The following is a 15746-nucleotide window of genomic DNA, read 5'->3' as shown; positions in this document are numbered from 1 at the left end:
AGTGACTGCCGCTCCCTCCCTTTCTTCAGCGTACCAGGACGCGGAATGCGGGGAGGAAGGCGAGGACTCCGCTGGGTTTCCCTTTTTCATCACTTCGCTGGACTTTTTTAGTTCTTTGTGACTTTTATATCGTGGCGGATGCCACTGGACTTTTAATGTTGTGTTTTATTGCTTTTTATTGTGTTACCCCTTGGCCAAGGTTTTAATTCATTTTGCATTTTTAACTATTTAAATATAATAAATTATATTTTTAATCTTACAGTTTAAATTGTGTGCTTTCCCTTGGCGGCTCCACTGCTCAATGCCCGTTTTGAGGAAGGTTTCCTTCCTTTTAAAAAAAAACAAACCCACAAACATCTTGGAAATAAAATTCAGCCTTTTCGCTCCGTTACATAATCACAAAAAAGCACCTTTTTAAATTCAGTCGTTTTATTTTCTCTCATCAAATCTTGCTTGATGTACTTTTTTTGTTGCTATGATCTTCTGTTTGTTAAAGGTCTGGTGTTGACCACAGAACGAGGTTCACTGTGACAGTGTCGTCATTAGAGAAAACCTCTGTGGGCAACTGATGGTTCAAAATAATGGTTAAAATAAAGCGTTTCTATCCATGTAGTAAAATATATGGTTGAAAGTAACTTTTGTTTTTGGAGTTTAGTTAAACAGGGTTAGGGTTGGTTACACATATATCGTGTATCGCGATACAGCCAAAAAGCATTGTGATTTTGTGTTTTCCTCATATCGCCCAGCCCCGTCTCAAAGACCACACAGTACCAGCACTTACCTCTGTGCAGGCTTATACGCGTTTCCTGGAGTTTCTAAAAGTAGGACGCGAGGCGGAGTCTCGTTCTTGTCAAAATGGAGTTCTTTCTCACCACCTTCTCCAAGTGTTGCTCACAGGAGATCATCTGATTGTTGAGGTTTCTGCCGTTAATTTTCTGTTTATACGAACCAGCGTTTTGTGACATAAACAAAAAGGCGTTGTTCTAAAACGGTGCTGCAGCCCACACTGACGGGTCACGGACAGCCAGAGGAAAAAATAAGAGGTGAAACTTAGTTGAATAATTGCATTTCCTTTGGTAGATAACAACTGTCAAACGGAAATATGCTTCATTTAAAACTGAACTGTTTTGTTGATAATATCTTATAATATTTATATATTAAAAAAACAAAAAACTGTTGGGAGTGGGAAGCAAGCTTTTTAATCAGACAGAGGATTCACTGAAGACTGCACCAGGCTCAGTGTAAGATAAAGGAGGATTATTTTGAACTGTGAATCATGCAAAGCTGTTTTAACAGTCCAAGAATGAAAACAAATTAGCAGAGTAGGTGCCCTTTAAAAAAAGAAAAAAGAAAAAAAGAAGAAGAAAGGTAAAGGCCGTCAGTGATCTTTAAAAGCTGAAATAAACTTTTTGTCTTTGAGCTTTTAGACTCGAGTGAAGTGAGGGAAAAGGCACTTTAAACGACGTGGCTGACAAAACTCTTAAATGGTGTGAACGCACAATAAGAGGTATTAGGTATGACATTGAATTAATATCAGCAGAAGGATGACGACACTTCTGACGTTTTGGTTTGTGTGTCTGCTTGAAAGTATTTTATTCAACTGCCAGTTTAAGTCAGCATCGCTGGCAAGTCCTGATGTGTTCTTAAATAAAATTAAATAGAGAAGCACGTCCCCCCAGCTCATAATGGCTGCACACCGTTTGAGTTTTGTAGTGCATGTACTCTGGAGAGCTAACATAAATAAAGTCCTGTCCAGCTTTAACCTGAGCTGTACTCTAATGAGCCAAAGTAACTGAGAACAGCTGTGAGGTAACCTTCACATCTGTAGGCTGTCTTCAGGCCCAAGCAGTCTCACTTTAATGACTGCTGCAGAGGGAACTACAAAAACCATTAACATCTATACGCCGCCAAGCATCCAGCACCACACTGCTGCTACAGGACTGTAACATTCAAGCTATTATTTTAATGGAAATGCTCCTGCTTACAGGAAATTTCAACTTAATTGACGAGCCCAGTCATTTATATGGTTTGCTATGGATTTTTAAATTTACTTTAGAACTTTTCAGTGACTGATGCACTAAATGTTTTCTGAAACATTATAGGCTTTCAACTTGTTGGTAATTCTTCCATTATTTGGCATCTTAACTGTATACAGGACATAAACATTGAAACTTTGGGCTTTCCTTTCCTGATTGATGTTGATCCATTTGTTCCTTATCAGAGCTCCAAGTTTATCAGACTGTGGCCTCCTGCTTGTCCGATCACTTTTAAAGTCTGCCCATAGATTTTCGATTGGATTAAGATCTGTAGAAATGTTAATTTGATGTGTAGCTTCTTACCAAACTCCTCCTGGATCGCTGGAAGCAGCTGGTGATTGTTTGAGTTTTTAGCAATAATCAGTTACAAACCTGTGATCAACTTGGAGCTCTGGAGGAAGGAACGGATCACCAATAATAAGACTTGCCCCAGAAGCTGATCTTGAGCATGCTACCAACGATTTTAGAAGTCATGAAGAAGAAGCGTTTAAACTATAAATACTGACTATTTGTAGAGATGTGATTAGTTCGGTAGTAAGTCTTCGAATCTTATTTTTCTCTATAATCATGGAAATATGTAACAATAATATAACTATAACCTAAACAGGAACAAGTATAATTTTGTACATCCTTATTACGATAACGATTTAAATCATCATTAATGACCAGAGAAAATGACAGAATGGCTCCATTAATGCTCATCTTAAAAATTCCAGTATCAGATACTATACCCCAATGTTTTAGTAGCTACAACAGCCTGGTTGGTATCTTTAGGGTTAAACACACAAAATGAGCCAAAATACCTGAGACCCTGTACATTTAAGGCAGGCTGTGTACCCCCTTCTTTTCCAAGAAGCCATACAAGAGAAACTGTGTCCTGCTCAGACATTTTATTGCTGCAGAGAGAGAGACTGCAAACTCAGCTGGGCGCAGACCCAAAGATCACCTCTGTGTAGAAGGAGTTACACTAACTTCAGTTTCTGATAATCCAACCATTTAACAACCCTGCTGGTTTCCTGCTTCCTTATCTTCTGGTTATTAATGCTTTAAATAAAACAGTCAATAACTGTGGCGTGGCCCTGAGTCTCTTCATCTCAAATCACAAGTTGCATTTCATGTGACTGAAGCATGCACCACTGCAGCGCAAAGTGAAACTGAGCTGAGCAGCAGCAGACACCTGGTTCAAAACCTCCAATTCAAATCAAGAACACACACACTCTCTAACGGCCAACAAGTCCACAGCAACAAGAGAAAACTACTGTCATGCAAAGAGAGAAGAAGCAAAAATCCAAAAACCAGCAGAAAACAATCTGTTTAACCTCATAGTAGAGCTTAAAACACAAATAACAAGTGACAGCATCTTTTTTAACAATTAAATTGGGTTAAAAACCTCAAACACATTAAACAAAAAACCCCAAAACATTCAACAATAACAGCTTAATCATGACTTAACTTGATATAACTTTTAAAGTTAGATTATAGTAAATGGACTGGTTCTCACATATGACTTTTCTACTCTACCTGAGCACTCAGTGCTTTATACAACATTATTACCTGTCACATGTTAATAGGTGTCTCAGTTAAATGCTGAATAACTTCATCTCTATACTCCTTTCTTTAACACTAAATCCATGATTAATCTGCCCTCTAACAAAAAGCTAAATAAAGTACCACAAGAGAGACGTTTGGAGGCAGCTCAGCTGCAGCTGTCACTTGCACCATTTTAAACACTTATTGAGGTCTGTAAAATAAAATGCATGTCCTGCAACATAACAGAAGTTGTGACATGCCCTTTGTAATCCAATACAATCCTTCGGTGTGTCGTCTGAACCACAGACAGCCTCATGTGTATCAGCGTGATCTTTTTTTTCCCTTCCCCTGCAGAGTCTGTATGCAAAGCAGCTCAACTGAAAAAACCTTCTCCTATCTCAGCTTTAACCGATCGAGGCGGCCTCCACGTGTCAGTTAGCTCTCACTCATGATAACAACTGACCTTCTTTCTAACAGTCAAACTTTTTAAATAAACTTTAAAACCCAAGAAAGTGACAAGTACAATTTTTGCTGAAAAAACACAAGATCTACACATGAATCACATTGAGATGCATTAAAGGAAAAGAAAAATTATAGCTAAAATTGTAAAAAAAAGGAAAAACCCAAAACAAAAAAGCTTGTTAACAATCTGAGTTTTTACCTTTTGACGTTATTCCTTGAGTTTCTGTGGGACATGTAAGTGAGTGTCCTGTGCAAAAAGATGGGCTGAAAAGCAGAAAAACAATGTTTTTTTTAAATACACATCAGTAATTTATGAAACGTAGAGACTATCTGAACTGTTAAGTTTAACAAAGTTAAAAACTTACAGCTATCAAGTTTCTTGTGCGGAGAAACCTGTAGATTTGGGTTGGTTCTGCAAATAAACAGTCCAAATGTCAGAACATTAATTCATGTATTATTCACTAGAACTGCACCAACATACCCAGTGATATTTTTTTCCCCGACTACCTCAGTTTATCTACCCTGCCACATCAGTTCTGAGTTGACTGAATATCCAAATATGGTGTAACTAGAAGCTAAAAACCTTTAAAACATTCTTACTTGCTATGACATAAAAGGGGAAATAAGACCATTTTCAAAACACATGCTATGGATCCATTTTAAATATCAGTATCAGTGCATCGTCACGTAGTTTCGTTTCAAGTTTAGTACCAAACATTTGCCACTTGAACCTTCAAGAATGGGAATTTTTCTCCATTTCACAGCTACTCTGACTGTTCAAAGTTAAAAAAAAAAGACATCTGGAAGCACAGCTTTTGACATTTACTGAATTATGAAAACTTAGAACTATGAATTATAAATAAGTTAACAACAATCCTGCAGAAAGAGAAAGTTAAAAGCAACAGCAGAGAGACTATATTAATTACTAGGTTTGTCTGGGTCTCTCTGACACAAGTTTCAGGATGTAACATTGAGTGTGATGACCCTCCAGGACATGCAGTTAAGAGTAAATGGACACAGGCCTTGATTAGAATTACTGTGTACAGTACCGGTTTGTAGATAATAATAAAAGTACGGCATTAAGTCAGCTCTCTTCCTCCTGCTACCGCTGCATGGACATGGCCGCGGGAAAGCTTCCTATAAGCTTAAATTAACACTTTATACATGCAACCCGATGACAGCAGTAACTTACTCTCGAAGGCCTGCAGGAACAACTCGTGGTCGGCTTGAATAAGTTGCATGTTGGGCTTCTTGGCTGCAGCCATCGAGGCGGAGGACGGCTGGTGGTGGTACAACCCATTGGGTTTACCTCCAGAGCCCAAGCCCACCGGATGGCTCTGCTTGTGAGGAGCCATTACAACAGTGAAAAAAATAAGAGAAAGATCAAAGAACCTCTCCCACCACCAAATGCGAGGTGGTGTAAAATGATAAAGAAATGCGGCTCCTCTTCCTTTGTGAAAACAAAAGAGCAGCAGTGGCAGAAAAATCAGCCGCTCAGGAGAAACACCGCCTACTCCCCATTTTACACAACGATTTGTAAAGTTTCTCCTCTTTTATATCTGTCATTGGCGAAACTCCGACTTAACGCTCTCGATGAGGAACAGGTTAAACAGTTGGTGAGGGCGGTTAACAGACTTGAAATGCGCGAAACAAGAGAACAGCCTCCGGCAGGCGGATTGCTAGCTAACTGGCTAACTTCCTTAGCCAGCTAGCAACCACCTTGCGCTAACCGGTTAGCATTGTCCAGCGCTCTGACTTTACCGACGACGACCACGCGCGTTTCTGTCACGCGACATCTCATAAATCACATAAACGATAGTCTTTCTGAGGCTTTGGTGCCACTACAACACCAAATTCACAGTAGCTCTCGCCGAGCGCCTGTTTCCAAGTTGGGATATAGATCCCGGAACACAGCAACAAAGCGCTCACACATCCGGTTGGAATTTCCTAAATAAAGTTTTACTTTATTTATGACATTGGCAAATGCATATTTTACCCGTTTATACGCGGTAATTGTGCATAAATTGTAATCAGAAAAAATTAAATAGAAAATCTCACAATACAAAGTAGATTTTCTTTTAAAAACGAAACCTCACGCAATTGTTCTGCTTTTATTAGGAAGGCAAACTTCCTTTATGTGGCCTCGATTCAGCGACTTCACAGATATACGTTGCGTCTTCGTGTCCACCTTCTAAATACCTCTGTCCAATCATCGCGCTCGTCAGCGAGACTCTCAAGAAGGCACGTTTTGCCGCCCGTTGCGTTGGGTAGCGAGCCAGAAGGTCTGAATATGCATACATTATTCACGCAAGTCACTAACAACAACAATATTATTTATCTAATTTGGGGCGTCTATAGCCAATAAATCATCACATTTGACTACAGACAAAATAGATTAAAATACTATTCATGTTTTTACATATAAATGGTATCAGTTATTTTTAAGAGATTTACGTTTTTGTTTTAAAAATTCTAAATTATATAGATTTAGAAAATTAAAAAATATTCTTTGTATAATTATTGCTTCCCTTTGAATCAGCACCCTTCAATATCCACATGTAGAAATGTTGGAATTTTATCCTGAATGGAAAATAAATTGCTTTACTAAAGGTTAATTAATTTTTTTTTTTGATTGATGAGAAATTACACTGGAAATCAGGGCTATGAGTACAGTTTGGAGAGACTTTTTACAGCAAACAGTTGCAGTTGCAAGCAGTGCTATATTGCCTGCAGATGACTGAACCACTGACCCAAAAATGTAATGAGGCCTAAAATAGCTTGTGAACACTCAGTACTTAGAAGACATGACGTGGAATTCAGTGCAGCTCTTGTACTTTTTTTTAATTTTTACTTGCACAATATTATAAATTAAATGCTGCTGTATTTTTCCAAATGGGTTTTCTGTGTCATGATGTTCTATAAAGGTAATTATAAGACTTTGGATCCTCTTAGAGATGTATTAGATTACTGCTTCTGTGCTTCCCAGAAGAAAATTAAAATTAGAAAAAAATAAAAACCAACAACTCTGGATCATCAATTTAATTAACTTTATTTTTACTTCTATGACAAAAACTCAAATCAGCAGTTGTCTCAGGAGCTTTGTAATCTAACTACAGATCCTACAAAATCCATCCTCCCATCTTCTACCCCTCATCCAGGTTGGAGGGACACCAGTCCAAGCAGAGATGATTCTCAGACCTCCCTCTGAGCCTTCTCCTCTTTGGGGAAGACACTAAGTTGTTGATCTTATTCTGTAGGTCACTAGCCACAGCTCGAGGCCATAGATAAAACCATGAAACAACAAATTTGCCCTTTCTTCACCACAACAGACCAGTCGCAGTGTGCAGCTATAACAGCTTCAACCCTTCTGGCAAGGTTTCCCACATTTGTGAAGTCAGACACTGATGTTGGACAAGAAGGCCTGGCTCACAGTCTCTGCTCCAATTCATCTCAAAGGTCTTCCATCGGGTTGAGGTCAGGAGTCTGTGCAGGCCAGTCACGTTCTTCCACACCAAACACTCATTCAAGTCTTTATGGATCTTGCTTTCTACACTGGTGCGCAGTAATGTTGGGACAGAAAGGGGCCATGTCCAAACTGTTCCCACAGAGGTGGGAGCATGAAATTGTCCAAAATGTCTTGGTATGTTGAAGGATTAAGAGCTTCTGAAAACAACCCCACACCATAATCCCCCCTCCACCAAACTTTACACTTTGTACAATGCAGTCAGACATGTAGTGTTGTCCTGGCAACCACCAAACTCAGACTCGTCCATCAGATTGCTAGATGGAGAAGTGATTCATCACTCCCATCACTCTACTGCTCGAGAGTCTAGTGGCGGGGTGCTTTGCACCACTGCATCTGACACTTTGCGTTGTGCTTGGTGATGTAAGGCTTGGATGCAGATGCTCGGAAATGGAAACACGAAGCACTCTACACACCGTTTATGGAGCTAATCTGAAGGACACATCAAGTTTGGAGGTCTGTAGCAACCGACTGCAGAAAGTAGGTGACCTACTTACAATTTCACGATTGGACTTCCTGCCCAGGTGGCATCCTATCACGGTTCACGAGCTCCTGAGAGTGACCCATTATTTCACAAATGTTTGTAGAAACAGTCTGCGTGTGTAGGTGCTTCATTTTATACACCTGTGGTCATGGAAGTGACTGGAACACCTGAATTCAATTATTTGGATGGTTGAGTGAATACCTTTGGCAGTATAGTGAGCGTTTGTTGACCACGCCATTCACAAAAAAGCAAAGATGCGATCTCCAACGTCTACAACTTCATCTCCTTGACTTTGCCTACAAATGTTTGTCCATAAAAGTTCCAGTCACACTGGCCTAATTTGACTTATTGCTGGAAATGTGAACTGTGCTTGCACTGTGGTCGTACAAGGACGGAAGAACACGTGACAACAGGGCTAATACCCCATACTACCAAAGCAGTCTTCACAGGAAAAATCCTTTACAATAGTAGAAAAAGATTCCCAACCATGAGATGATCCCCTATGTCAAAACAATTGGTAATGGCGGGGAGGAAGAGCTCCCTTTCAACAGGAAAAGAACTCTTACAGAGCCAGGCTGAAGGAGCAGGGAGGTGAGAGGACAAAAGAAAAGAGGAACAGCGACAAAAAAACGTAAATCAGCAAACACAAATTGTGAATAAAAGACAACAAAGTCTGGACTTAAATTCTGATCAGTTTTCAAACATATTCCCTTTTAATAGCAGTCGCGGCAGCGGTTCGGCTGGGTAGAGCACACAGTAGTGTTTACAGTACACTGACAATGAAGCCCAGTGTGAGCAGGAACAGCAGTGAGTGAGCCACCAAGAATCGGTTAAATCCTAAAACACACACACACACACACACACACACAAGTAAAAATGTAAACAAACAGATTAAACGCACAATCTCCCTTTTCCACATTAAATGCACACTTTAACCTCCATCCTACATGATCATTTCCCTTTGGTGTTTAAAAATAAATAAACCACGTACAGGACAAATTCATTTCCCAGCATTTGAAGCGTTTTTTGAGTTTATTCTCCAAGTCCAGGTGTGTCGGTGGAATCAGGGTAATTACAAACCACAGTTGCCACAGAGCATGTTTTAAAATCTCTGATTATAATCTTTTACAGCAAATACCATGACGGGACTGTGCATGTTGGAACCAGTCTCAGAGATGGGGTAGATTCCAGTATGACCATATTCCCATCAAGCTTAGCAGACCCAGACATCACATTTTTGGCAAAAATTAAACATTGCATAAAGTCAATGAAAGTCAAAACCCAGGCTGATGTTACTGTTCCTCCGTCCACATTTACTTTGGTTAGTGAAACAGAAACCAGTAACAGAGACCGATGCCTCCAAACTAAAAGTTGTGCTTTCAGTCTGCAGCTAGTGACCAAAGCATCTCGACAGGGTTTCTTTGCAACTGATTTCAACTGACAACAGCCATCAACCTAAGGCAACCCAATGAATTCAGGAAATAGACATTTTTCCCCAGCATCTGGAGGTTGCCAGGTGGTTGGTGGCCGGTTTGTGTGACTGATACCAAAAAGAAAGTTGGGTTAAATAAAGTTGTATTGGATTAAAGGGGGAGGGGCTAAAACATCTCATTTTAGACAGAAGATGAACTTCAGGGTTGGATCAAAGCGTATGTTGAGCTGTGAATCATGCAAAGCTATTCAATTAGAGTAACTTTGCATAAGCAGAATAAGTCCACTTTACTGTCACAACATTATTAGCGTTGGGTAATCCCCTCACTGTTGACTTTTTAGCGAAAGACTTCTCTTCTTGTGTGCTTTCCGCAGCTGATTTTGACCATAGACTCCCTGTAACGGTCCGAGGGTTCAAATCATCTACAAAAAAGTATTCTGACACGAGAAACTGAACAAACCACTGACACCATCTCCTAAACTGAGTGGTGCACCTGATGTCTCACATGTGTAATTCTGGCTCGGATCAGTGAGAACAGGCCCCCAATTAGTCCACAATATCACGTGTCTCATTCAGACATTGCCACCATTTATAAGTCATGAAGATGGAGCTAGAAGATGTAAAGACTAACGGGCAATTTGGATGCATCTCAGATTATTTGTCTTAACAAATAACATGATTCATTTGGAAGCACAATAGAAGAACTGATCGAGTTAATTATGGTGTGATTTTTCAACAACAGTGTTAAAAATGAAGCAGTGATCACAGTCATTCTGGGCTTCTTCCCTTTTAAAACCGACAATAACTTCATTTTAACTCCTTCGTTACACTCTGAGGAGGTGTTTGAGTTCTTGACGCCATCTCAGGTGGTTTTCCTAAATAATGAAGTCCTTCATGTTTAGGAAAACAGAGTGCAAATTCGCCTTGAGAAGCTGTTATGTTTCTTTTAGCAGAATAATTTAACATTTAAACAAAGCAGCAAACAGACAAACCAACCAAGCAGCCACTACCCAAAGTGCACCAGGTTTTAGAAAGCATGTCCCGGTGGAGCTTTGTTGGTCAGACTTAGGAGCCCATCAGTCCTCCTGACTTCATCTGGGACATCCTGACTGTCACCAAACATGCCATCCTTCAGGCAAACGACCTCTAGCGGGCGCTTGTCCTTCGGGTGAGGACGGTTTTAGTGTTTTCTCAACAGTATGTAGGTCATGAGCAGAATGAGACCTGCTGACAGGCCTGCAATCACAAACTGGTGGATGGAGAGGACGTTCTCCAGTGTGTGGATCCTCTCCTCCATGGCACTGGTGTGGAAGTAGTCGTAGACGCCGGCTGTGATGCTCCACAGCGCCCACACAGCATCCACCACCAACGGCATGGCTAAGCAGGAGGATGGAGGCTCAGCTGCAGATCAGACTCTGTTATAGACTGAAACATGGGAACAACACGTAAATAATTCAGATACAAGATGAAATCCTTAAAAAAAACCAAAAACACCAAATCAGTTTGTTCTGATCAGCATATCACACGTATTAGTGCAGGAAGCCCTGGTTTCATATCATTGACGGTACAAAAGATGCAGCACTGCTGAAACACGATGCACACTATGTTATCAATATGGACTCATGGAGAAATAAAATAATAATATTATAATAAGATTTAACATTATAAAACATTTCTGCATTCAATAAATAATAGATAATAATAATAATAATTATTATTATTATAATACAGGTTCATGTTTCAGACAGTTTTAACTTGATGATTTAAATGTAAGTGGGTCAATGCAAAGCACTGAAGCACACGACTCCTTCTATGCTGAATTTTGATGCATAACTCATTCTGCAGCTTTGAGAGCCTCTACGAAATGATTTCAGAACATGCAGCTCGACTGGGAATAACGGGCCATGATTCCCAGTAGTGACTGGTCCCATGTTTTTTATGTAATTCATAAAAAAAAGGGTCAAAGAACGGCATTCAAATAAAAATCGTCTCAAAGGTCTCTATTGTAAAAACGTTGATTAACGTTTAAACAAGTCACAAAACTTTGAACTTCTGATGACCGAACCTGCGTTCTGAAATCTTCTGATGGCACCGTTTTATGACAAAGCTTTCTCCTCTAGTTACACTGTGTCCAAATTTTCCTTTATTCTGATTTTGAAAAACTACATTTCAATCGTTTTATTGCAACACTTTTCCCTCTACATGCACAGATTATACGTCATATCGTATATCGGAGGCCTTTTTGTGCTCTTTCACCTGATGCGATGGGATATATTGTGAAACCAGTTTCAGCTGAACATCAGAACAGGCTGTCCACGAACTCGTCTGTCATGGGGTCACACCACCATCCAGTAATATGCATTATATAAGGTTATAATGCATCAAATGCAGTAAGTATGCAAATGTTTCATATAAATATAGTTTATAACTTAATAATTTTCTTTAGCCAAGATAATTAAACATTTTGATTTTATGTAATGTATAGATTTATACTATTACTAGGGCTGCCACAAACGATTATTTTGATAGTCGACTAGTCACCGATTATTTATGCGATTAGTCGACTAATCAGATCATCATCCACTGGACGTAAAACTACAGCTTATTGCACCAGCAGCATCTGCTCTTATATAACTATCATTAGCTTACAGCTTTAAGCTTTTAAGGTGCTAACTAAAAATAAAGACAAGATGATAGTTTATTCAATTTTAATGAAATTTGCAGATTGTTTCGGTGAAGTTTAATAAACTCCTTGCTATCTAAAATATAACAGGACACCGGAGTATATTCTCCAGCATCTCACACTTCTGATAATCAGCTGTCTGCTTGACGTTTATTCAGCTGTGTAAAAACTATAACTTTAATCTCAGCCAAACCGATTTACTCAGGAACAAATAAAATACTAAAAAAAAAAAAAAGCCAAACAACAACATTTTTAATTTATCTAAGTGACTCATATATATTTAACCTGAGTCGCGAAAGACGGCGGTGGGTTTGAAAACAATTTGCCGGGAGTCCGGTGTTCTCACGGCGCTAGTGACCTAGCCCCCGGCTAGCTATCGAGCTAGTGGGTAACAGACGTCTCCGAAAACGTCGGAGCGCTTTTGAAAATATGTGGTGTCCTGATAAACTGAGCAGATATTTGAGGTTTACACAGCTACATTCTCGCCTGAAAATATGTTAAACGTTTATTTTGTGACCCAGAAAGAATAATAAGAGTAATATTAAAACTAACTAGCTGCCGCCATTGTTGGAAACTGAGCTGGGCCGCGCTATGAATTCTGGGACACAGCTGCTTCTTCTTCTTCGGGGTTTAACGGCAGCTGGCATCCTTGTACATGCAGTGCTGCCATCTTCTGTTTCAGTCCGTTATTACACTCTTAAATCCTGCTACTTATTCCTGCGTCTTTTGGATCTTACAAAGCTTCAAACGACGCGTCGACTATTAAATCAGTCGTCGACGATTTTGATAGTCGACGTAATCGTGACTAGTCGACTAATCGTGGCAGCCCTAACTATTACTGAGTATCACACCTTTTTTTATTATTTCTATATTATTTTTATATTTTATATATTTTTTTATATATTATTTTTTTATTAGAAATAATCAAATTGTTACATGCTTAAATTTACACAAAAAGACTGAAATCTGCACTGTCATGAACACGTTTTTCACCAAAAATTGAAACCTAACCTTTCATTATTTATTGGGTTAAGCCTCTGGGCTCCAGGGTATAACTTTGGTTTGTTTGCTATCATTATTTTGAGCACAATCTCACGTGTCTGAATTTACAGTTATTTTTTCATTAACACAACTGATCTGAAATCACACAAAAACATAAAAATCGAGGAGAAAAAAGTTACAGTTTTTACTGTAACAGCCACGAACATGTTTTGTGAAAGATTTTCATAACTTGAAATGAAAATATAAATTGTAAATTTTAAAAACTTAGGCACAGAGGAGAGGACAACACCGCTGGCCTAAACCCTGCAGGCCTGACAGCAGGAGGTGTATCACTCTTCAGATCTGACGTGCCTGTGATGTATGGCGTCATGTAAAAAAAAATTTTTAAAAATTGAGCGCACGTAAAAACAATTTGCCAGTACAAGTGTACTTTGCTGCGTGCAAAAAAATGTACTTCAGTGTTTGCTATTATCCATATACACAATAGCAGCCCCAGTTTAGCTACAGTAGCTAGCGAGCTGATTGGACACCAAAACAGCTAATCAGATTTTTTTTGCATTCAAGTCTGTGATTGGTTGGTTTTGTGGCACAAATAGAACGGTGTACAGAAAGAGTGTGTGTGTGTGTGTGTGTGTATGGATAATAGCAAACACTGAAATACATTTTTTGCACGCAGCAATGAATTTTGTTCGCTCAAAATAAAATTCACCTCAAAATGCAACACTTGTACTTGCAATTTTTTTTTACGTGCACTCAAATTTTTACTACGTGCGCTCAGAATAGTGGCACAAAAAAACGCCATAGTGATGTTGATTGTGCTCTGGCACAATCATAGGCATCGGTTGCTACTGACAACAAGAAATGAAGCTGGTCCAGCTATGGGCACAACCATTTTTTAATAGTGGAGGGGGAATAACACTATGTAATATATTCAGTTTTAGAAATTATATTCAATGTTAACTGTGGCTATGTTCAAACTGTTAATACTATCTTATTTTAATAAGCAACATTTTCATATGCAAAACTAGAGGCAAGAGATTATTTTAGGGGTCACCCCGTGCCACCCCTGTAGATCCACTCCTGCACACCAACCATGACAACCATTAACATGTTGATATTCTGACCTGTGAGCCACTATTGTTACATGATTATGTCAGTACCACACCGGCCTTTGACTGATTTCGACAGGTGTGTTCAACAACACACCTGCAAAATAAAGGCTACTGTCTTTTGCACAGTTGTGTTGACCAGATCTGTCAACAGTCAAACCGATATTTAGCCATGCCAAAGGTCTGAAAACCTCCTGCAGCCCCATAATTTGCCATAAGACACAGAGAAAGACTATCCAGGTGAAAACCAAACCATGTCCTATATCATTACTGCTTATAATACCTCTGCAGTGAAGGCTTGTATTCATGACACAGCACCCAAAGAAGTTCCAGGCTGTTGATGAAAAAAAACTTACCTTAAAAGGTTTTTTTTTTTAAACTGAGTGAAATGACCAACAGGAATTTGGCTAGAGCCACAATAATTCCCTAAATGCTAAGAAAAGAGGCTCTGATGTTTTACACACGGTCTAGAAGCAGGTTTACATGATTATTTAAAACATTCGGTGATTCAGTGCTCCTGGAGCTCAGGTCAGATATTACATCACAGAGAGAGTAGGAGATGGTTGTAGCTTCCAGGTTTGAAAAGTGAAGCCAGTGGAAGTGCATTAAACCTGTTAAACCTTCTTTTTAAACGACACCAGGGGGCGACACCTTTGGTTGCCCAAAGAGTCCCAGTCCTATGCAAGTCTATGGGAAAACTCTGTAAACACTTTCTAGGCTCGGTCACAGGTCACCTCACACTGAATAAAACAGTAAGACGATTTAGTGAATTTTGCTCATTTGAAGCATCGGTGCTCATTGGATAATGCCTTAAACACAGATTTGGGATCTGGTGATCTAACAAATATAAATCTCCCTCTGTCCATTTTATTTAGATAACTAACTGTAATACAAAGTAAATTTCCTGGTTTTAATATTCTTTTCGAAACATTAATCATGTAATCCAATGGCTTTTCCAGGTTTTCCAGGTTGTTCCATGCCCCATTGAACACATAATTCGTTGATGTATTACACAAAACATAAATAATACTACAAAGACGTGATAATGGCCCTGTCAGTAAAATCTCACAAGGAGCGCACATGCAGCAGACTGAAAATAATGCACCTTGCACACAAACTTCTCCCCTGCTAGCTACCAAGCTATCGCTTTACCAGCAAGCTAAAGCTAGCTTTGATTCTTTTAAAGAGGCGCCATTACTCACAGCATTACTCGAGGATCAGACAGCCCTTCCTCCGTGCCATACATGTACAGGAGTCTTTCACATCATCATGCTGACTCTACAGTTAGCGGTTAAAAAGGAAAGTGTGAAATCCCATCTGTCGTGAGCCACTTCATCTGCTTCCGGGTGCGTTTCCCTTGAAGACACCCTTTCATCGCGTGTGTGAGGTCGTGAAGAAACTCCAAACTCCATTCAGAAACATAACGAATTTTCTTACTTCGCACAGACCCAAAAATGTAGCCTATAAACCATAACCTGAGGCAGT

General features: G+C 39.4%; 1 protein-coding gene across 1 annotated transcript in view; it reads right to left on the bottom strand.

Annotated features, from left to right (window-relative positions):
• The window catches only part of LOC102304551 (polycomb protein suz12-B), a 17555-nt gene extending 11595 nt beyond the window's left edge, over window positions 1-5960 (bottom strand). The window contains exons 1-3 of the mRNA XM_005924153.3: window positions 5221-5960; window positions 4394-4440; window positions 4228-4292 (exon numbers count right to left, since the gene is read on the bottom strand). Of these exons, the coding sequence (XP_005924215.1) occupies window positions 4228-4292; window positions 4394-4440; window positions 5221-5383 (275 nt within the window). The 5' untranslated portion in view covers window positions 5384-5960. The remainder of the gene's footprint in view (window positions 1-4227; window positions 4293-4393; window positions 4441-5220) is intronic.
• Window positions 5961-15746: the final 9786 nt, after the last annotated feature.

Source organism: Haplochromis burtoni, unplaced genomic scaffold, assembly GCF_018398535.1.
Source record: "Haplochromis burtoni strain Fernald_Lab_line unplaced genomic scaffold, NCSU_Asbu1 Contig_68, whole genome shotgun sequence".
NCBI lineage: Eukaryota > Metazoa > Chordata > Actinopteri > Cichliformes > Cichlidae > Haplochromis > Haplochromis burtoni.
This window is presented reverse-complemented; position numbering and strand designations above follow the sequence as displayed.